Genomic DNA, 23,284 nt, shown 5'->3' with positions numbered 1-23,284 from the left:
ACAGATTGCAAGTGAAAGAAGAACCTCAAGAACCTCAAGACCCTCAAGAACCCCAAGAACTCAAGACCCCCAAGAACCCAAGAACACACTAGAACCCAAGTTCCTCGTGAACTTAAGAACCAAAGATCACAATGCATGGTCATCACCCGAAGCGGAATGGATACTTCGCATGGAGGTGATGGATATGAAAGTAGTGAAGAAGAATTTCCTTACCGTGGAGGTTTTCTTGACCCTTCCCTTTCGCCATCTACGCTAGGGATTGCACCAAATCCTATGGAGGCCTTGGTAAAATCAATGATGGACATGATGTCACGACAAGATGCAACTCGCATTGATAGGGAACGCGAGCGCGATGAACGCAAAGAAAGAAAAGCAGACAGAAAAGCGACTATGGAGCGTGAGCGTGAGCAAATGCGCTTGGAAGCCGCAGCAAGACGAGCGGCCTTCAAGGCCGATCGAAGGTTCAAAGGGACCTCCGCACTCAAGGATTGGTTCGACAGGTTTTTGCCTCGAAGTCCGAGCCAGCCAAAGATGTTGGTAGTTCATCAAGTGGCGCAAGCCGAGATTCAGACTCTAACAACCCAGTCACAGAGAAGATCCAGTTCAGTAAGTATGATGGTAAGATGGATGCCACGGTTATTCATTTTTGGTTGCATCAATTTAATGCTTATTTTGAGACAACTAAGAAGACAAAAAATAGCAAGGTTTTGACGGCAGCTATGTACCTTGCCGGTGATGCCATAAATTGGTACCACGCATGGCAAGAGGCACAGTTAGCCGCGCACCTAGAGGAAGCCGACGAATTCACGCCTCTCCTTCAGTTGGGCCGATTTCCAAGACAAGCTCGAGGCGCGGTTTATGCCACCTCAGTACCTCGCACGATTGAAGGACAATTGGCGCGGTCTCAAGCAAAATGATATGCCAGTTATGTGTTCCGCTATTCGTGTTCTGCAGCTAGGTACCCAATTACGCAAGTCGGATGATGAGCGCAAAGAGACATTCTTTTATGGATTGGACGAGTATATCAAGTATGATGTCGAGGTGCTCGATCCAATCGATCTCAATAAGGCGGTATCGATTGCTCTCGCACATGAGATGAAGCACAACAAGGGAAAGCCTAAGGAAAACAAGACTTCCACAAGTACCTCTCAGAACCTTCAGAACGGTAAGAATGGTAAGAACGGTAACTCTTCTAACAAATCTTCCAATAGTCTCTCAGGAAATAACTCTCAAAGTGAACCTAAGGGTAAGGCTAACACAATTGCTATCTAAGCTCACTCCAGATGAAAAGGTAGCACAAGGAATTCTAGGAGGATACATCACGTGGGAAGAGCAAAGCACTTATTCTAAGGAAGGTCGTTGTTTTCATTGTCACATTAACGGTCACATAAAAAGAAATGTCCTAAGCTTGAATCGAATGAATCTAAAGATTTCATAGAACCCCCTTCCTTTGTCAATGCAATCAACGACAACATGACTGTGCCCCAAGTTTCTCATGACCCTCCCATTGATGAGTCTCTCATTAAATGTTATGGTCGTATGAGAGGGCAACGTTTTGTCATATTGTTTAACCCAGGCAGTATGCATGATGTGATCAGTCCCTCTCTTGTTGAGAGAGCCCGCCTAGAGGTTAGTCAGAAATCTCCTCTCGAGGTCTCTGGCTTCGCTCCCGGTATGGATTCTCTCATCACGAAAGAGTGCCTCGATGTGTTGTTTACAGTTGACTAAGCTGCTTTTCGTAGAAATTTTTTAGTCTTCCCTCTTTCAGGATGTGATATGATTTTGGGCATTCGATGGTTTCATGAGCATAACCCTCTCGTTGATTGGGCGGAAAATACGTTCACTTTCAATGCCAAAAGTGACTCTCCCATTGTCATTCATGGAGAGCAAGTTGTTTATTCTCCATCTCTCATTTCTAATGTGCAGGCGAAGATTGAACGGATCCAGGAGAAGGAGACTCTCTCGGTCTCGTCTTCTCCAAAGCATGATACACAGGAATTGCATGATTAAGATAAGCATGATAATTTGAATGATAATGATGAGCATGATGATTTGGATGACACTGACAAGCATGATGATTTGCATGATCAAGATGTGATTTCTCACGAGCATGATGATTTGTATGATCACGATGTGATTGTTCACAAGGATGATGTGTTAGTTGATACTTTCTCTAGGAAAGCTAACATCATTGCAGATTCGATCAATTACGAAGAACTGATCTTGGCTCTTGAGTCGAGGTCCACAGAACCCCCACAGGAAGATTCGATCAAACACGACGAACAGATCTTGGCTCTCTAGCATAGTAACAGGGGACGCCCTTTTTCGGGCTTCCTGTCCCCACTTTTCCGTCCCCACTTGCCGTCCCGCTCTCTTTTTTACACTAAAAATCCATTTCAGCCCCGTCCCCCGTCCCGGAATGCGTCCCTTGTGACTATGCTCTCTAGCCTAGGTTCAACGAACCCTTACAGGAAGTACTATGTGTTCGAATGATTCGTCAGCACGCATTGTTCGAATGTTTCATTCGTGGTCGTTTTCTGTATTTTAGTGAGCTTCTTTATGTGATCACTTTTCATAGGCATGCCATATTGTACGTTGAGCACGATTCACTCATGAATGAGCATGGATGTATGCCGATTATTCATGAAAAGATGAAAAGTATGCATTTAAGGAAGTCACATTCCATGTCTCTTCCTTGGCATGACAGTTTCCGAAAGAGCACAAGAAAGATTGAGCATCAAGTACATGCATTTCCATTGTGTTTTGCCACAGTTAATTGCTTTAGATTAGAAACACAAGATTCGATCTCATTGTTAGCGTGTGTGTGGTGAACGGGTTGGCACTCCGTCTATTTGTTCATCTACATTGCATGCACAATCTTTAGAGAAGACAAGATTTTCTCCAGTCACTTTACATGCAATGGGTATGTTCATGTTTTTGTGTTGGAAGTGGTTTCAGGAATTTTCAGCCTCGGAGATTCTTGAAGGTGGATCTACGTCCATAGAAGAAGTGGAAGCATTGAAGGAGACTCATATGACTTTGTGTCGCTTTCGGTGCGGCCCAAAGAAGAAGACTTTACAGACCTTTATGAAGTTCAAGTATTGCACGACCCACACCTCAGAGTGGGCTGGCGAAGAGTCCTTTTGAGGATTCCGGATGTTGTTGGCGATCTCCCTCGACGCCATACAGTTTGGTACCAACACCTCACTTTGAAAAGGAGGGGATGTCATGTGACACATCCAACCCTATGTGTCCGTGGACAAGCTACAGCATGACCAAGGTTCAGGTCAGTTAAGTCAGTCTAGAATAGGAAGTGATCTGGCACTTTTGTGAGTGTTCGTAGATCGTGCATGCCTTGACACTTAGAGTAGATGCATATCCTCCGGTTGCACAGAACATGATCACCAGTATTCCCATCAGAATCCATCAGATCCCATTAGTAGCATTTTTACAGTGCGTAGATCTATTTCCCTATTTTTGACATTTTTCACTTATTATTTTTAAGTGACTTTTGTTGGAAAGTAGGTAGGGCAATTTTGCTAAGTTTGTATATAAGCAAACCTAGCGCTAGCACTTTTTGGCAGAAGAGGCAGCAGGAGCACTCGCTCAACAGGCAACTTCTGAGTAGAATCCCCAAGAGGCCTAGCGTTTTTGCATCACAGCAGAAGGCTAGCGTTTTTGGACCAGATCAGCTAGCGTTTTTGCATTGGCAACAGCCTGGCGAGAGCAAGAAGCAGTAGAACTCCCAAGCGTTAGCAGATTGCCACCGCAAGGACAAAGATCAGCCCTAGCGTTTTTGCATCTGCAAGGCACTTCAGCGTTTTTGCAGATCTTCGCGACGGAATCCTCACAAGCATCAGCGTTTTCAGTTTTCAGTAGTCAGACTCCACAGTAGAACCAACCTCACAGATCTCACCTTCCCGCAGTAGATTCTCGCCGCACGGTCAAAACGCGCAAAGTTTGCAGTTTCAGCCCGGAAAACGCAGATTTCAGCATCTGCGTTTTCAGCGCGTCTTTGTTGCACCGTCGTCATCGACCTCGTCATCGACATAGAGTGAGAATTCAGTAGATAAGGATTTGCAGATTTCAGCCCTTAGCATTCTCAGATTTCAGCCCGTCTCGTCGTCGTCCTCATCGTCGGCAAGTCCAAGCATTGTAGAGATTTGTGCAATCATAAGTAGACCGCTCTCGCCATAGAGAATGGGGCCTTCAGAGGAGGGTTTGACAACATTTTGGTGTCGTATTCTCTTCTCTCTCTATCTCTCAGTCTCAGCACCTTCACTCACAGTGTCCATTCACTTTGTTTGTGTCCATTGCACTCTCTCATTAAGAACGGAAGGCTCTCCCTTCCATAAGTAAAAGGAACCTTGAGCACAGTTCGGAGCACTCATCTTGAGCAAAGTTCAACATTCATTCTGTTGCACCTTACACCTCTATAGCTCTCCCAAGAAGCTGTCCGACCCAAACTCCTAGCCCCACGACCTTGGTAAATGGAGGAAAATAGGGAATAAGTGGAAAGTGCATTGGATGCACATAGCCTCAAGGGGAAAAATATGCCGGGTTGGGGAATGCTATTCCCAGCCTGCAGGACAACTGGTGACCATGGAACCAAGCCAAAAACCCGAGCTAAACATGGCTAGACATGACCTGACATGAGAGAACAACCTCACACTGGCCGGGCATAACCACACAACAGCCCTCACTCCCTAATCTGCTCCTGAGAGATACCGGAGCTACCATCGGACAAGAATATGAACTCTAACAGCAATACGGCATGCCTATGAAAAGGGAACACATAAGGACGGTGATGAAAATACAAGAAACCATCACGAATGAGAAGCTTGAACAATGCATGCTCATCAATCATGCGAAGGCGAAATACTTCCTAAATGGGTTCCTTGGATTTTGACTCGAGAGCCAAGATCGGTCTTGCGTGACTGATCGTATCTGCGATGAGGTTAGCTTCACGAGAAACATCACCATCCAAACTATCATCCTTGCGAACAATCACATCTCTATCATGCAAAAAGTGCATGTCGTGCTTCGAAGAAGACATGACAACAAGAGAGTTCTTTTCATGCAATGACTCGTGCTTTTCTAAACTGTGGGACTGTGTACTGAGAGAAACAATCATACTACGTGTTTTAACCTCTTTTGAATCATGAGAGTGAGAGACTAATGGCAAAGAAGGAATGTTCTTGTCACAACGAAGGACCACAGGAGGTGCTCCTTCAACTATGAGAAAGAGAGTATTTCCTTTCCAATCAATGCGTGGATTATAACCTTTAAACCACTTAATGCCAAAAATCAAATCACCTCCTTTGAGAGTCGGCTTCCACATACCCAAATCTACCCCAAACTTGGAGAAAATCAGGAGAAAAACAACAAGCTTCTTCTCTCTCAATCATGTCCAAAGCCACACCGGATCAGCCAAATCCGAGCGTCCAAGATGGTCGTATCACCATAGGCTCTGATACCATGTCAAAGGTGGCAACGGAAGCGCAATGAAGACATGAACTGGCTCATGATCTGGTGGACACCTCGACTCCGATCTAGAACACTTGCAATGCCACACATCTCTCTCTCTCCCTCGACATAGAGCTGTCATGCCAATGGGATAGACCCGAGGTGCGCACAACTGTGACTACTACCGACATTGCCAATTGCTTTTGCACATGAGACCACTGACTCGACCATCACAATGGCCAACACCCCAAGAAGTACTGAGAACAAAGCCATTTGCAACTCCTCCTGGCTGGAAGGCAAATCTGACCCCCTTGCCACCTCTCACTAGCGTCACTCTTTTTGCTTGCCAGTTGCCCCCTCCACACGTACTTGTATGCCCACGTCATCTGCCTCGCCCTACCGCCTTCCGTGCTCTCTATTGTCTCCAATTTTGCTAGACTTTCACTTGCCCCCCTCCTCACCTTCTTTCCCTACTCATTCACATACTATTCAAAAGGATCTTTGTTGGTTCCACTTAAACAAATCAGCTCAGAATCGTGCTAAAAAAATCCTCTCAGAATTGTGTTGTGCCACCCTACTGCTGGCTCATTTCTAATTTCATTAGGCAAAATCTTGTATGCCCTGAGGAAAAATGCTAGGGGGCAAGGAAAAACACTGGGCTGCCTGCAGAGAAAACTCCAGGGCTGCCAGCTGCCGAGCTCCATCTGCTACCCATTGAAGCACCCAAGGGAGGGCGCCCCCTATGGGGCTGGTCTGCTATATCTTATAGCAGTTCCCTCCTCCCCCCCCCCCCCCCCCCCCCCCCCCCAAAAAAAAAAAAAAAAAAGTCCATATATAGGGAGATCCATCAGCTGCCCGACCCAGCCCTAAGCCCCCACGACTTATAAATAGGAGAAATAATGTGAGGAAAATGGGAAAGGGCATTAGATGCCCATGGGACACTTGGGAAAGAATAGGGGAGGTTGGGATAGAATATCCCATGCCTCTAGGAGCCTATGTGACCATGGAACCAAGCCAAACCGAAGGCAAAACATGGCTAGACACATCCGACATGAGAAACCTACCTCAGACTGGCGGGGCACAACCACAAAACAACCCTCACTCCCTAGCACATGTCCCTGGGAGAAAGTGGGATCGATTGGACGAATCCGGAGAGATGGCTGAACTCTAACAAGGGCACCTATGGGAAGGCGCTCTTAGTCACCCCCTAGTGGTGGTCCATGAGGTTTATCACTGGTTACTGTAGTACGCAGCAAAGAGAATGCGGTGCAAACTTCTCAGTTTGACCTTTCTAGAGTTTTTTTGGTTAAGCTGTTTTGCCATGATGGGTTATGGCTTCTTCCGCTTTCCTTCAGGTGAGAGACCACAGATCTCCTTCGACAGGATTGGACATTTCTTGGCCTATCGGACTTTTCTAGGCTTTATGATGTTGAGTCTACTACAGGAGATTGTTTGTGCACATTGCTTAAGACATCTTTCTTGGAGCAGTATACACACCTAGCAGCAAGGTTGGATCAGTACGTATGTATGGATCTTGTAATGTATGTACGATCTATACAGTTTTGTACGTATGGAAAAGATCTATATGCATTTAAAAAAAAAATTTCCTAGTGAAAAGAAACATCGTGGCCAATGTGGACGCCCTGGATTTGCGAGGGTTTTTTAGCCTTCTAATATGAACTGCAGATTGTATAAGCCTTTGGAAACACAACCTGTAGCATTATCAAAACTTTGCACTTTGAGAAAGTCATCCCTAGTCTTTGTAAGGGCAAGCAGGCAGCAGAGGAAGTCACAGGTCACACACACACACACACACACACTTTGTGGATTTTAGCTACTGGTTATTCAATAGGCAACTTGTGCCTTAAAATCTTTTAGAAATATATTAAAAACCCTAGATAGTTTAGGTTATTTTACAGTGGTATGTATATTTTTTTACGTGCACAAAAACTTTTCCTATTCGAACAGTGTTCACTACGTACGTACGTATAACCGGCCTATACAACGTAGAGGGCGGTACTATTTCAATTACCTGTTAACTTTACACAGAGCACTGAGAAGGGAAGAGAACACAGTTGCGTCCAGCGACTAGAATGTCACTGCGCACACGAGACCGACACCCTGTAGGCCCCAAAGACTGGCGCCCCTTTCGGTATTTCTTTATTCAAATTAAAGTAGACGATCCGACCGCTTCGCACAAGCTTTCACAAAGCTGTCCAAACCTGGCGAGGGCTGAAAACGCAGGTTTTCGACCTGATTTTGGCAGCATAACGGCGCAAAACCCCCTGTAGGTCAAAAACACCTGTCTAGGACGGATTCCCTCGCTATCTGGAAGCTTTCTGGTGAGCTGTCACAGAAATTCAGCGGGCTGTAATTCTCTGTTTTTCACTGCCAGGAGCCCAAAAGCCTGTACACGCATCCCAAGGCTCTCACGAGGCTCCCCCGATGTTCCCTTGCAGTTTAGGTGCGAAACCCTAAACCTGCAGAAAAACACAGCAGGCTGTAATTCCCTGTCTCGGATCATTTTTAGCGGAGCGAACACGCCTACGCGTGTCCCAAGGGCTCCCGCACGCAATGGGACAGTTCCCCTATGAATTGGACGAGTTTTCACGCGAGAAAACTCTCCAAACTCGCAATCTTTCGTGATGGAACTGTGCGTACCTGTGGGGGATTAGCAATTAGCTAATCCGGTTCCTGTTCAGAAGGCTCTTGCCTTGGCAAACGTGCATAAACCCCCAGAACTGTACATAGATCAAATGAGAAGTCCACTAGTGGGGCATAACATACTGTACGTAGGGGAGAAAGAGAGCAGTATGTAGCGTGCGGGGCATCACTCCCGTCACCATACTGTGCATAGAGGGCAAGGTAAGCATTCCATAGCTTCTGTACCTGCTACAATCCACCTGAGGCTGAAAATGGCGCCCCCTTTGTTGATATGCAGCTCGTTTTTGCCTCCCAGAGTGGCAGAATCGCTCACAGGCTGACACGTTGCCCAGTTTCCGAGTTGGGCTTTCCCTGCTAAAAATATCTCAACTGGTGCGTCAGTTGACTTGGCAGTAGAGCAATAAAATGTTCCCCTTGTCATTCCAGAGCTAATGGCGCGAACACATTTTTCGGTCAAAAATAGCAGTTCCCTAAATTTTAGGAGATGCTTCCATGGCGTCCCTATCGGTCTCCTGACCATCATTGAAGACTACCATTTGACCAACATCTACAATGTGGGTTTATTTACTGGCCCCTTTCAACTTATAAAGTTGCAGTGACTTGACGAGTGACCCAAATTCCAGTTTGGCGCACACGAGCTTCCATACTCATCAGAATTCAGTGCTAATTGGCCAGGGCAGTCCCTGTCTGATCGGCATAGATCCCCGATGTGAGAAACCCATTTGGCTGCAGCCGTTTCACACTGGCCATGCAATGTCCACTTGCACCTTTTCAAGGGTTCCGGGACAAACAAGTAAAAAAATAAAACAAATATATTTAATACTTATTTACGGAAGGCAACAGGAAAAATACACCTCCTGGTGACACACCCCACCCTTGGGTGTCGGCCTCGTGTGCGCAGTGACATTCTAGTCGCTGGACACAACTGTGTTCTCTTCCCTTCTTAGTGCTCTGTGTAAAGTTAACAGGTAATTGAAATAGTACCGCCCTCTACGTTGTATAGGCCGGTTATATGGTTCCATTGCCGGGATATATAACCGGCCTATACAACGTAGAGGGCGGTACTATTTCAATTACCTGTTAACTTTACACAGAGCACTGAGAAGGGAAGAGAACACAGTTGCGTCCAGCGACTAGAATGTCACTGTGCACACGAGACTGACACCCTGTAGGCCCCAAAGACTGGCGCCCCTTTCGGTATCTCTTTATTCAAATTAAAGTAGACGATCCGACCACTTCGCACAAGCTTTCACAAAGCTGTCCAAACCTGGCGAGGGCTGAAAACGCAGGTTTTCGACCTGATTTTGGCAGCATAACGGCGCAAAAACCCCTGTAGGTCAAAAACACCTGTCTAGGGCGGATTCCCTCGCTATCTGGAAGCTTTCTGGTGAGCTGTCACAGAAATTCAGCGGGCTGTAATTCTCTGTTTTTCACTGCCAGGAGCCCAAAAGCCTGTACACGCATCCCAAGGCTCTCACGAGGCTCCCCCGATGTTCCCTTGCAGTTTAGGTGCGAAACCCTAAACCTGCAGAAAAACACAGCAGGCTGTAATTCCCTGTCTCGGATCATTTTTAGCGGAGCGAACACGCCTACGCGTGTCCCAAGGGCTCCCGCACGCAATGGGACAGTTCCCCTATGAATTGGACGAGTTTTCACGCGAGAAAACTCTCCAAACTCGCAATCTTTCGTGATGGAACTGTGCGTACCTGTGGGGGATTAGCAATTAGCTAATCCGGTTCCTGTTCAGAAGGCTCTTGCCTTGGCAAACGTGCATAAACCCCCAGAACTGTACATAGATCAAATGAGAAGTCCACTAGTGGGGCATAACATACTGTACGTAGGGGAGAAAGAGAGCAGTATGTAGCGTGCGGGGCATCACTCCCGTCACCATACTGTGCATAGAGGGCAAGGTAAGCATTCCATAGCTTCTGTACCTGCTACAATCCACCTGAGGCTGAAAATGGCGCCCCCTTTGTTGATATGCAGCTCGTTTTTGCCTCCCAGAGTGGCAGAATCGCTCACAGGCTGACACGTCGCCCAGTTTCCGAGTTGGGCTTTCCCTGCTAAAAATATCTCAACTGGTGCGTCAGTTGACTTGGCAGCAGAGCAATAAAATGTTCCCCTTGTCATTCCAGAGCTAATGGCGCGAACACATTTTTCGGTCAAAAATAGCAGTTCCCTAAATTTTAGGAGATGCTTCCATGGCGTCCCTATCGGTCTCATGACCATCATTGAAGACTACCGTTTGACCAACATCTACAATGTGGGTTAATTTACTGGCCCCTTTCAACTTATAAAGTTGCAGTGACTTGACGAGTGGCCCAAATTCCAGTTTGGCGCACACGAGTTTCCATACTCATCAGAATTCAATGCTAACTGGCCCGGGCAGTCCCTGTCTGACCGGCCTAGATCCCCGATGTGAGAAACCCATTTGGCTGCAGCTGTTTCACACTGGCCATGCAATGTCCACTTGCACCTTTTCAAGGGTTCCGGGACAAACAAGTAAAAAAATAAAATAAATATATCTAATACTTATTTACGGAAGGCAACAGGAAAAATACACCTCTTGGTGACAATACGTATGTGGCCGTACAGTACGTATGGTTCCACCTTACTTAGTAGAACGGAGTACAACAACTCTCTACACTGTTCATGACGGCATCTTCTTAAAGCTTCCTTGGCGGTTGGAGTTCCCCTGATTACTGCTACGCTTTTGAAGTATTGTCCTCTTGTGGACATTGCAGTAGATATCTTTGTTCGAGGCCTCACATCTTCGGCTCCTGGTGGTTTGTTCAGCATAAGGTGCTGAGAGGGGGTGTTAAGAGTTACACCATACTGTTGCTTGATCTAGGCTGTAACGGATTTGGACACCCAAGCAAGAAATCAATATCAACACACGAGCAGAATTGCAACATCTGAACTTGAATGGAGAGAGAGAGAGAAATGAAATGAAATGTTATATTAACGTCTTCAAAAGGCCAAAATGACCTATGAGACCAAAAAGTTACAATTGGTGAATCTGATACCATGTATGAGTGCGGAAATTACCAAGTTACAAAGAACTAACACTAAAACACTAAGGCACTAAGGAGAAAGGGAATAAGGGGGGAGGGAAGGGGGGTTTGTGGGTTCATATGAAATCTCTCATCGGTCGCTGTCGGATCTCATCGACTTCCTCCATGGTCAGAACTCTGGTTGGGCGTCTTGTATGTCGAGAGAGAGAGAGAGAGAGAGAGAGAGAGAGAGAGACGACACGAAGCGGCGGAGTTCTGCTTCCAAAAGCACTCGCCCCAAAGACTAGCGCCCCTTCTGGTATTTATTTCTTGATTGATGGTTCACAAAGTACAACTGCTGTGGGTCTCTCCTCTCTGCAGGGCTCCCAAGTTCATCTGCCAGAGAGATAGAGAGAGCCCTGAAATGCAACCACTTCTAGCTTCCTTCCCTCCAATCTACAAAGTGTAGGGGATGATCTAGAGGGCTGAGTGCTGACTACTAAAAGAGTAGTTGGGACGGCTGAATTGGGGGCCTTCCTTAGCGATGAAATGTGACACAAGGAGGCTGAAAGCTGCGGTTGCAAACTGGCAACAAAATTGCAGCTGTGAGCCTTCTTTCAACAACTTAAATTGTGTGACGATGGGCTGGCAGGTAGGTCTACTGTGAATCTGGCTAAGAATGATCGCCCCGCAAGAGATAAGGTTGACTGAGTGCTGCTACAAAATGCTGTACTGATGTGCCCCAATCTTGAGAGAGCCTTTTGCCTTCTGCTGCTACTTGTGCTAAGAGTAATGCCGTTAGGCGTTCTTATATAGAATTTTTAACTCAAGGTCTACCACTGTCCAACATTATGCTAAGTAAATAATCTAAAACTCTATATATATCTGCCAAGCCATGATCAATCGAGAATTTACCTTAAGTACCTGTGAAGCACGACGGGTATTAACTTTCAGATTTTTCAGATTTTGCACCCACGTTGGAAAGCTAGTTAAGGGGAGATTTGATCCTAAAATTTGCAAGTTGAAACTCTTTGGTTATGATAACTAGGGTAATTTAATTTTCCTTGAATATGGCAGAATCTCTTTATTACATTGAGAGATTCTTCTTTCCATATTTTTTTTTCTTCCAAGCATGTATCGTCTGCCTTACCTTCAAGCAAGCACACTTGAGGATCAAGTTTCTCCAGATAGATTCTGGCCTTTGTGGATAGCTTGATTCATTCTTGTTAAATTTTACATCTCTCTTCTTTGGGCCTCACACGCCATGATAGCAATTAATATCGTTTTTGTTTTTGACACAGGTTTTTGTTGCGATAGAGGGCCTGAAGAAGGATGCAAGTGCTTCTGAAGAGATGCTATCCCCCATTGAAACTCTTATTGGTGAGGCTTTCTCGACTATTGACAAAGCAGTGAAAATTGGAACACTTCATAGGAATACTGGAGCCCGCAGGAAGTCTAGATTGTCACGCGCAAAAAAGGTTTTGGAAGTGGAGCAGGGGTGGTATACCCCAACCCCTGCCACTGCCACTGCCACGGCTGTGTAAGTTGAAAACTTGAGAGAAGCCTTGAAGCCGGTCAATATTTAATGATGCCCTTTGCTGTTGAACATATTGTACCTAAATTTTGAAAGTGAGTTGTCTGGCAAGGGATTCTTTCTGGCTAGAAAATGAGTCTCAAATGATTGTCACTAATTGTACGGGATTCTTTCTGGCAAGAAAATGAGTCTCAAATGAGTCTTTGCTACGATGAAGAAGCTTGAAGCAAAGAGAAATAAAGACATTACAAAGAGTAAGCAAAATTAGCAACTTTCTCATTAGAGGCATTGTATGGAGGTTGTGGAAGTGCCACATTGGTGATGTGCTAGTTGTCTATTAAATGGTTTGACTGGTGTATTTAGTAATAGACTACACATTCAATACTTTTGGGACCTCTCCTCGGCAGATAATTTGTTTCACCCATCTCTGCTTAATTGTAGCAACGGCTCTCTAGCTTTTGTGCTTGGTTTTGGCTTAGTTTCCCCCTTGTTTGACATCTTCTACAAAGTTCTTGAATTCCTCGTCTTTTTCCCTAAACATCCCTACATTATTGTATTCCTTACATGTACATTGTATTATGTGTGGTGGCTCATGAGATTTGCCATTGGCCTACTTGGTCATTAGTTTTCATTGGCGGTATTGTGGCGACGTCCTGAGATCTTTTGAACATAGATGGTGTCCTTATTTCCCATTGCAAGTGGCCAAGGCTTTCCCCTGCTCGCCTTTTTCCAATTTCTAGCTTTCTGGTTTGTATGGCCTTTATGCATGTCCATGATCTATAGCTCAATTGTATTAAGCTCTCTACTACTCTTGGGATAAGCTAATTTTGAGCATCTTGAGTGAATTCCAAGAAAAGTTATCAATGTTTTCTTTTGTGTGTGTGTGTGTGTGTGTGTGTGTGTGTGTATATATATATATATATATATATATATATATAGAGAGAGAGAGAGAGAGAGAGAGAGAGAGAGAGAGAGAGAGAGAGCACTAAAGGCCAAAATGCCTATTAGGCCAATGTGTATACAATGTTCCCATGTGTCTCTATGGAGTGCAAATGGTCACAAAGAGGAAGCCAATTATCAGGATAATAGGTTAAATTTTACAATGCAAATTTGCAATGTGGTGCCACAATTTTACCTTTGTATAGCTCGTGTTTAGAATTTTGATTCAGGCTTATTTTGGCTTCCGTTTCCACTACAGGAAGTATTACATAAGTAATTCCACCCTTTTGTGCTAAATTTTTGTGTTGCTGAGGACAAATGCGATGGGGATAACTACTAATGTGGGCTTACATGATGACACATGTTCTTGTCTCAAAGGGCATTTAGAATGTTGTTCAGGGCATTGATGTAAGTCCGCCTCTTGTGGATACAAGTTTTGTTGAGGATCTTGTGGGTTCTAACATGTCTGTTCCTACTAGAGTTGTTTTGCCTACAATTGAGCAATATTGTTGGGATGTTGGAAATATGTAGGCTCATGCATTGATTGCATTATCTGTGAAGCACACTATTACTCCTCACATTCACTAAAAAAAAAAGCAAAACAGGTTTGTGATACTTTGGCTGGTCTTTATGCAAGTTGCAATGAGGCTGAAATTGCATTGTTGAGAGTTGTAGTTGAGGATTATGCAAGAGGAAGATGACATGAACACTTTTCTTGTTGATATTAAGGATATCAATGAGCAACTCATTTCTGCAAATAAAGTCATTTTCAAGAAAGAACAAGGCTAAATAACGTCCAATTAAACATGCTATTGTTGCTCCTCAAAGCGGAGGAGGTAATAACAATGCAGCCACTTCTCGTGTTTTTTTTGTGAGTAGCAGATCACATGTGTCTAGTGATTTTGTTGGCACTAACTCGTCGGAGAGTTCGAGCGAAAAAGACAAGAAGAAGATGCGTTGCCATTATTGCAAGGCTAATGATCACTTGATAAAGCAATGACCTAAGTTGAAGGCAAAAGAAGCCAATAAGAAAGAGGCTAGATCTACTACTAGTTTAGCTATTATAGGATCTTCTTAAATGGATATTGTGATGTTGATGTAGATGTAGAGTGGGCATTTAGTGCAGAGTATACTTCTGATCCTTCTCTCCATGTACGTCGGTTGGTGTAGAATCACATGTTTGGTACTTTGATAGTGATTCTGCAAAGCACATTATGTCATATCGTGATTTGTTTGCCTCTCTTGAGACTGTCTCTCATGGGAATATGGTCAATTGTGCCAACAATGCCTCTTATCTGATCAAGGGAGTTGGAAAGATTATGCTAACTAGTGTGAATGATAATTCTTTTACAGTTTTTGATGGACTTTATATACCAGGGATTAAAAAGAACCTTTTACCTGTATCGGCACTCACAAGATGTCCAATTTGTGGATGACAGATGTACATTTCATGATCTCAGTTTTGGCGATGAAATTATTGCATCTAGAATTGTGTGCCGTGGGTTGTATAAGCTCACTTTGTATGAAAAGTGTGGGCAAAAATTTTACAAATGGAGTTGTGGATTCAGAAGCTGTTTCAAATGTCAAACTTTGGCATGTATGTTTTGGGCATTGATTTTTTCAATTTGCTGCATTTGCATAAGTTTGATATGGTCGCTTCTTTGCCACCTCTTGAAGCACCTTCTAAGCATGTTTGTGAAGGTTGTATTTTGGGTAAAATGTAGAACCTTTTGCCTGTATCTACACTCACGAGATTTGTTCTTGTTGTCCAATTTGTGGATGGCAGATGTACATTTCATGATCTCACTTCCAGCGATGAAATTATTGCATATGGAATTGTGTGTCTTGGGTTGTATAAGCTCACTTTGTATGAAAAGTGTGGGCAAAATTTTACAAATGGAGTTGTGGAATCAGAAGCTGTTTCAAATGTCAAACTTTGGCATGCATGTTTCGGGTATCTGATTTTTTTAATTTGCTGCGTTTGTAGAAATCTGATATGGTCGCTTATTTGCCACCTCTTGAAGCACCTTCTAAGCATGTTTGTGAAGGTTGCATTTTAAGTAAAATGTAGTGTTCAAAGTTTCCAAAGAAGGGCTACATGTAGGTTGCAATGTGCACAATTGATGTTTGTGGGAGTATGCAAACTCTACCCTTGGGTAATTGCCTGTACTTCATGAATTTCATTGATGATTACTCTAGGCATGCATGGTTGTATCCGCTTAAAACTAAGTCTGAAGTGTTAATGTGTTTCTAGTATCTTTTAACTATGGTTGAAAATGTCTCTAAATGTGCTGAGGGCACCCTCTGTTCAGATCCAACGGGATATCCGCAACAAAATGGTGTTTCTGAAAGAAAAAATAGTTTTCTTATGGAGATGGCACGATGTATGGTCAAGAGTCAAGATTTACCACATTCATTTTGGCTTGAGGCTATCATGTGTGCTACGTATGTACTTAACCTGTGTCCTACTTAAGCCTTGTAGTCTATGACTCCTTACGAAGTATGAAATGATAATAAGCTATCTATTTATCACATGCGCAATTTTGATCACCATAGCTTATGCTTTGGTGCCATAGACACAATGCAAAAAATTTGAATGATTATAAGGCTATCAAATGCTTTTGTTGGTTACAGTTCTGAAAGCCAAGGTTATATTTAGGTTATACCATCCGCAAACAAAACGTATCTCGGTTTCACAATTGTTGTATATGTGGAAGATTTTGTTCATCCTTTGTTATCATATACTACATATAGTAATATAAACTCATAGGACATTTATCACACATTATTGCCTTTTTTTAATGGTTGAAACTTGAATGTAAGTTCTAATGAGGCAAATGTACAAGGAATCTGTTTCTTTTTATGAACCTCATAATTCAAAAAATTAAATGGCTGCAATACAATTAGAATATGATGCACTTACAAAGAATGAAAGATGACTATGTGATCTGCAACTGGATGGTGAGATTGATCGCTACAAGATGAAACTTGTTGCAAAAGGTTATGCACAACAAAAAGGCATTGATTATGAAGAGGCTTTCGTATGACTACTGTTTGTTTTTTTATGTGCATTGGCAACTCATTTTGGATGGAATATACATCAATCAAACATTGTTACTGCTTTCTTAGACGGTGATATAATTGAGGAAGTGTATGTAATACGACCTCCCAACTTTGTCAAGAAAGGACGAGAAAAAAAAGTGCGCAAATGTAAAAAAGTTTTATATGGTGCTTGGTATGAGAAAGCTGGCACTCATTTGGTCAAACAAGGCTTTCATAATAGCCAACTAAAAGCACTTTGTATGTCAAATGTGAGGGCGATGTATATCTTATTGTTGTTTTATATATAGACGATTTGTTGATTACCTGCTTGAATGAGACGTGCATTGGCTAATTCAAGGTTGAATTGAATGCTACTTTCAAGATGAAAGACGGGTTTTTTATTATCATCACTTGGGCATATAATTAAATCAAGGTGATGGAGGTATTGCTTTGTGTCAAGCAAGATAAATAGAGACATTACTATGTAAGTTTGGACTTGAGGACTAAAAACCTATTCTTATGTTTGAAATTGAGTCTTGATGATGATGCTAGAGATCTTGATGATGTCACTCTTTAAGAGGCTGCTATTGGATACCTTATTTATGTACGCAATATGAGGATGAATGCTTATTTTACAGTCTCACAAGTTAGCAGATTTATGCATAGCCTAAGGTCTAAGCATTGACAGGCTGTTAAAAGGATCTTTCTCTACTTGAGTATCTCTTTACATCTTGGATTTTCATGGCAGGCTATCCTAGATATTATCCTATATTTGTTATATTTCTATGTGTAAGTCAAGGACCCCATCTGGATATCTATTCCAAGCCTTATAAATAAAGTCGATGCTATACATATCCTAAGCCAATGTATTTATTGCACTTTGTACATTGAGTCTACTTTATTAAAGCTGTGTAATCCCCCCCCTCCTCTCTCTCTAACTATGTAGCTATGGATGTCTTCTCCTTCAAGCCTCCTTAAGCTCCTTACAAGTGGTACTAGAGCCACTCATTTTGCACTCAAGAATCATTCAATAAGCTCTTTGGTTGAGCATTATCAAATTGCAATAACATCAATAATAGTTTCCTATTCTGTTTGTGCTCATGTTATTTGCATTTAAGTAGCCCTTAGTTTGGCCAAGTTAATCTCTCTACTTTCCATAGTTACAAGTCATACTTGCAAATCTCAGGTGTAGTTTGTGTGCAAAGCTAATAAGAGAAACTTTTAATCAATCCATCTCTAGTTGATTGACACTTATATTGATTTTTGGGTCTAATCCTTTTGGGTCGTCGACAATCAATCGTCAGTAGAGGAGCGCAACAAAGAACAACCATTTTTTTGACTAATTTTGCTCACAGTTGAAGTGCAAATCTTTGAGTTATAAGAATTGAGGTAACTGTATCATCAACATAGAGAAAATTGAATGCTTAGTAGCATTTAAAATTCAGTCTTTAGTTGCCACTCCAGTCAGTGCTTCACGAGGCTAGTAAGCCATTTGGCAAGTAGAAGCACGAACAACAAGTGAAGATTCGGAATCTGGTAGCGTCGTCAATGGTGAATTTAAACACACACACACACACACACACACACACACACACACTAAACTACTGGTGATTGCTTGTTGCAACCGTATCTCTCACCCCCTTCAGGTTGTCCCCCCCCCCCCCCCCCCCCCCCCCCCCCAAATAGGCATTATAGAGCTTTATTGCTATACCACTTACACTATAATGGGGCAATGCCCTTGCTTAACCGAAGCGTGAAAATAAGACCATGCCATCATTATACGGGGAAGGCGGCCCTTGCTACTCACTGGCTATAGACCTCCCTAGGCGATGACACTCGCAGGCCGAGAACGGGGCTCTCACAGTAGAGGGCGGTCGGGCGCATTCACCTCACCCACTCTGGAAGCGTGTAGGCCAACCTATTAAAATAGAGGTGAGGGCACACCTTGGCCCTCACTTAGCCTTGGATTGGGATTTTTTCTCTCTGTTGTGTGTCGTTACTGTCTAAACTTGCTGAGCAATGGAGCTGGCTGCTCAAACATCACAGGTGCTGTGTTTGTTCTACCTTACTATCAGTTCCAGTTTGTTTTCGTTGTGGTACTATGCATGATTATGATACTATACTGGTTGTTATACAGTCTTGATCACAAAATGCTGCGCTGGGGTTTTTTGGGTCTTGAGACCTCGTTTGCACAAAATGCAGTGGTGTCTCTGTCAAGCACATGCATGGACTGGTTTTTTTTCGCTACAGGATGTTGGGTTGGCTCTAGCCGCTATGAGTTGCGGGATGGGCTTTGGTTCAGCCGCTAAGGGTTGTTTTATGGGCTCTGGTTTTTGCCGCTTGCAGGTTTTTGCACTAATGGTTGACATATTGGCTCTGTTGTAACTGCTACAGAACGTTAATCTATCGATTTTTTAAAACACGTTGCCTGTGCGCATACTGGTTGTTACATCGGCTCTGTTCTTAGACGCTGTAGCATGTTAATTTACTCTCTTTTTATTAGTATGACATGTTGCATGATTTGTAGGGTTGGAAGTTATTTGTTAAAAAAAAAAATGATCTTTGTTAGTTTAACTTGATAAAACTGCTATCACAACTGGGCTTAAGTCCAGTTTCGCCCTTGAGATTTCATATGAAGCAACTGGTTGGGGTGTTATTGCATTCATCTAGTACCTTTGGTTGTGGGATAAGTAAGGTATCTTACTCAAGCAGGGCCGGACACTACCGTTCTTTAAAGGTTGCTAATGACTTGTGGATATCTTGGGATTATGAAGGTAAGTATATGGCTGGTATTTTTGGCTTTGGTATAGCTTCCAAGCTATGGCTCGTAAAATGAGGTTCCACATTAAAAAGAGGGAGTCTTGCTACTCTGCTGACTGGTTATACTAGTGTCTTATTGGTTAGAAAACGAGGTAATCATCACCCTCATCTGATACAGTTGGTTGTCAAAAAGTAGTCATTAAATGATTAGGCATCTTGTACAGAAAAGGTCGGACATGACCTCTCTTTGTCTAAAGGGATACCAATGATACCATGGGATTCCTAATTCTGAAGGTAAGTATATGGTTGCTTTTTTGGGCTTAAGCATAGCTACCGAGCTATGGCTCTTGAAATGGTTGGACTCTTGGTGGACTTCACCACTCAGATTAGAAAGTAGATTGTACCACTCATTTGTGAAGTAATAAGAAAAGACTGCTAAACATACAAGTTCTAATGAATAACACTAGCTTGTCTAAAGTAATTAAAACCTATAAGATGGACATGGATAACAATTGATATGGTCCATTGATACCTGTAAAACACATCCAAGGCTAACTGAATTATTGTCTTGTTTGGATGGATGCAGGTAAGGACTCTATCGTATCTTGGAGGGTTTTCTTTTCTTTGGCAAGCAACCTTACTTAATGAAGCACTCACTGAAGAACAGGGAATTTCTTTTACTATTTGTCTAACTAAAAGAGGATCTCTTTCCTACAATCATTGTACCTAAATAATTCTGATACTGAGTTATTTTTGTACTTATCTGTTCATTGTTCCTTGGCCAGCTGTCTTTTGAATGTAAAAATTCAATTATGTCTTATTAGTTAAGATTTAAACAACTACACACACACACACACACACACACACACACACACATTTCATGTGGATTTTACTCTCTTCTAACTCATAAAATTTGATTTTTGGGTCTAATCCTTTTGGGTCGTCGACAATCAATTGTCGGTAGAGGAGCGCAACAAAGAACAACCATTTTTTTGACTAATTTTGCTCACAATTGAAGTGCAAATCTCTGACTTATAAGAATTGAAGCAACTGTATCATCAACGTAGAGAAAATTGAATGCTTAGTAGCGTTCAAAATTCATTCTTTGGTTGCCACTCCAATCAGTGCTTCATGAGGCTAGTAATCCATTTGGCAAGTAGAAGCACAAACAACAAGTGAAGATTCGGAATCTGATAGCGTCTTCAATGGTGAATTTAAACACACACACACACACACACACACACACACACACACACTTCATGTGGATTTTACTCTCTTCTAACTCATAAAATTTGTGTAAGGTCGAACACAGACTTCTCCCCCCCACCCCAAAATCCCACCCGCAACACACAAATAGATTATAATTATCCTAGTGAAGAACTGAGCCACACATCCAAAAAAGATATGTTATCATGGACCCTAAAATTGGGTGATCTTTACTTCCTTAGTTTGAAAAAATCAACAACATGAAATGGGGGAACTCACCCTTCATATGCTAATAAAAGTAAGATTCAATGGTTGATCTATTATAGATTTTTCTCTTAAAGCAAAATTTGGAAAATATGAAGGGCATTTTGAGAATTTATGCTGGGATTTTGAGCCTTGGGAGGATATATTTCCATTTGTATGTGTGTGGACATCCCTCCTCTTCCGTAATCGTGTCATAGACAAGTGTTTGGTGCAGATGAAGGAATGTCCTCTCTCTCTCTCTCTCTCTCTCTCTCTCTCGTGCGCCAAAAGCTAATGCTGAACTTCGAATGCCTGTTGGAGACGCGCCAGTGAATGTGATGGACCAGTCTGTGTCCGTGCGTGAACTGCAAGGGCCAGGAGGGGATCTCCTTCATCAAGGCCACATGCGAAATTAGCAGTACGTGCGAGCTGAGGTGCAGGCTAATCAGCTACGATGATCAGGGGGAGGATCATCATGCTCAGAGACAACGTTGTCTCTCTGTGTGTGTGTGTGTGTGTGTGTGTGTGTGTTTTTACCCTTGCGAGCACATAGGGTATAAAGCGAATGCAGGAGGGCATTAGAATCTCTCAATCTCTCTCTCTCTCTCTCTCTCTCTCTCCCTCTCCTCCTTGCAAGCACGAAGGGTATAGGGCCAAGATATGTAGAATTGCAATCCATGGAGCCTTTGGCAAGAGATGGAAATCGGCCGAACAAGGAGGGCGTAGGAGGATCTCTCTATTCGTGCTTGGCACTGTAACAACCCAAAATGGAGGCCGGAGTGATTCGCAAGGGGGTGTTTTTGCCTTTTTGAAAAGGGGGGATAGCGAATATGAAGAGATCCGCCTTAATAAAGGGCGACCGAGTAGGGTAGACCAAATTACTACAAGGACATAATCGCCTTTAGTGCGAGGTAATCTGTCACAAATTACATGCCAAGCAAGCAAAAGCGGATCTCAATTGCCAAAAAGGAATTAGGATCTCAATTGCCAAAAAGGAATTAAGATTAGAAAGTCTTGAACAAATCCAGCCAAAATAGATACAAGAGTATTTTGGGAATTTTTGAAATTAAAGGGGTGTTTTGGGAATTTCCATGAATTAGAGGGTATTTTGGTAATTTTCCCATAGGTTAATAAGAGAGAGAGGTTTTCTTTTTTCTTTACCCAAATCGAGGTATCTTGTGAGATTCCCCTCAATGAGACATGGGTGCCAACCTACTTTATATCCTTACCTTCACATTTTGGAGGATGTTGATAGTGCAGCATGGGAAAGATAAAATATATTTGTGGGCCACGAGATGTCCTTAATCTTATATTTCTGCTTAATTAAAATTATCCCTTTGAGTGAAGGGTGAATTTTATCTCTATGAGGTGTCGCCCAAGGATACCAATTAATAGTCTAAATAGAAAGGAAACACATGTGAATGTGAAGGTGGTGTACGTGAAGGTAGGTGTACACCAGTACAAAAATGATGAGCCACATGCATGCGCACACTCTCAAATTTAAACAAAAACAACTCAATTTCAACCTTTATCCCCTGATTTATTTCATTATGTGTATCTACTTTACCTCTCACCTTCTCTCTCTCTCTCTCTCTCTCTCTCACACACACACACACACACACACACACACACACACACACACACAATATGATCATTACTAATTGGAGTCAAAATCATATCGTCTCTACCCTCCTTTCTTGTTCTCATATCATTCAGAACGAAAATCAGTAGTGCACTCTCTCTCTCTCTCTCTCTCACACACACACACACACACACACACACACACTCTCTCTCTCTCTCTCTCTCTCTCTCTCTCTCTCTCTCTCACACACACACACACACACACACACACACACACACACAAAAGATTTGATACGAGATGCTGCTTATGCATTAGATGTACTACTTACAAATGGTGGAATATCTTGGCTTGAAATAGAGAGAGTGAAAAACTAAACTAATTGTTGTTTGTTTTTGAACTAACTTTCCTACACACACATCGACACCCTCATTTACTTATGATGCAACAAGGTTTGATGAAGACGACATCATGTGATACAACACACACGGACATTTTTTGATCAAGTAAGTGTTTGGCTATAGCATTGATTTTTTGTGAGGTAATGTTTTGGTCATCAATATCTTATTGAGTTGTAGTCATTTTCTTGAGTGGCCCGCTATAACACACACTCCCCCCATGTATTTGTTAGAGGTTAAATAAGAGGCCTACTGTGCCCAACTTTTGAACAGAATATAGGTGATTGCTTCACTATGAAGTTTGATTTTAATGTATGGCTTTTCACACATATATCTTGGGGTCATGATTTGTCTCTAGTGCTTTACACACACATACACATGGACACACACATAAACTAATGCTGCATATGTGCAGGTTTAGGAAACACTTACCCATATTCATAAATCAATAACACAAAAC

The 23,284-nt window shown here is 42.7% G+C and overlaps 1 protein-coding gene across 1 annotated transcript in view; it reads left to right on the top strand.

Annotated features, from left to right (window-relative positions):
- PRPS20 (chloroplast 30S ribosomal protein S20) overlaps nucleotides 1-13,041 on the top strand; it is a 28,300-nt gene extending 15,259 nt beyond the window's left edge. Inside the window, exon 3 of the mRNA XM_086523581.1 lies at nucleotides 12,425-13,041. Coding sequence (XP_086379707.1) covers nucleotides 12,425-12,667 — 243 coding nt within the window. The 3' untranslated portion in view covers nucleotides 12,668-13,041. The remainder of the gene's footprint in view (nucleotides 1-12,424) is intronic.
- Nucleotides 13,042-23,284: the final 10,243 nt, after the last annotated feature.

This window comes from Adiantum capillus-veneris, chromosome 1, assembly GCF_014529385.1.
Source record: "Adiantum capillus-veneris isolate H3 chromosome 1, ASM1452938v2, whole genome shotgun sequence".
NCBI classification, from domain to species: domain Eukaryota; kingdom Viridiplantae; phylum Streptophyta; class Polypodiopsida; order Polypodiales; family Pteridaceae; genus Adiantum; species Adiantum capillus-veneris.
The sequence above is the reverse complement of the archived record's forward strand: the minus strand, read 5'-3'. Positions and strand labels throughout refer to the sequence as shown.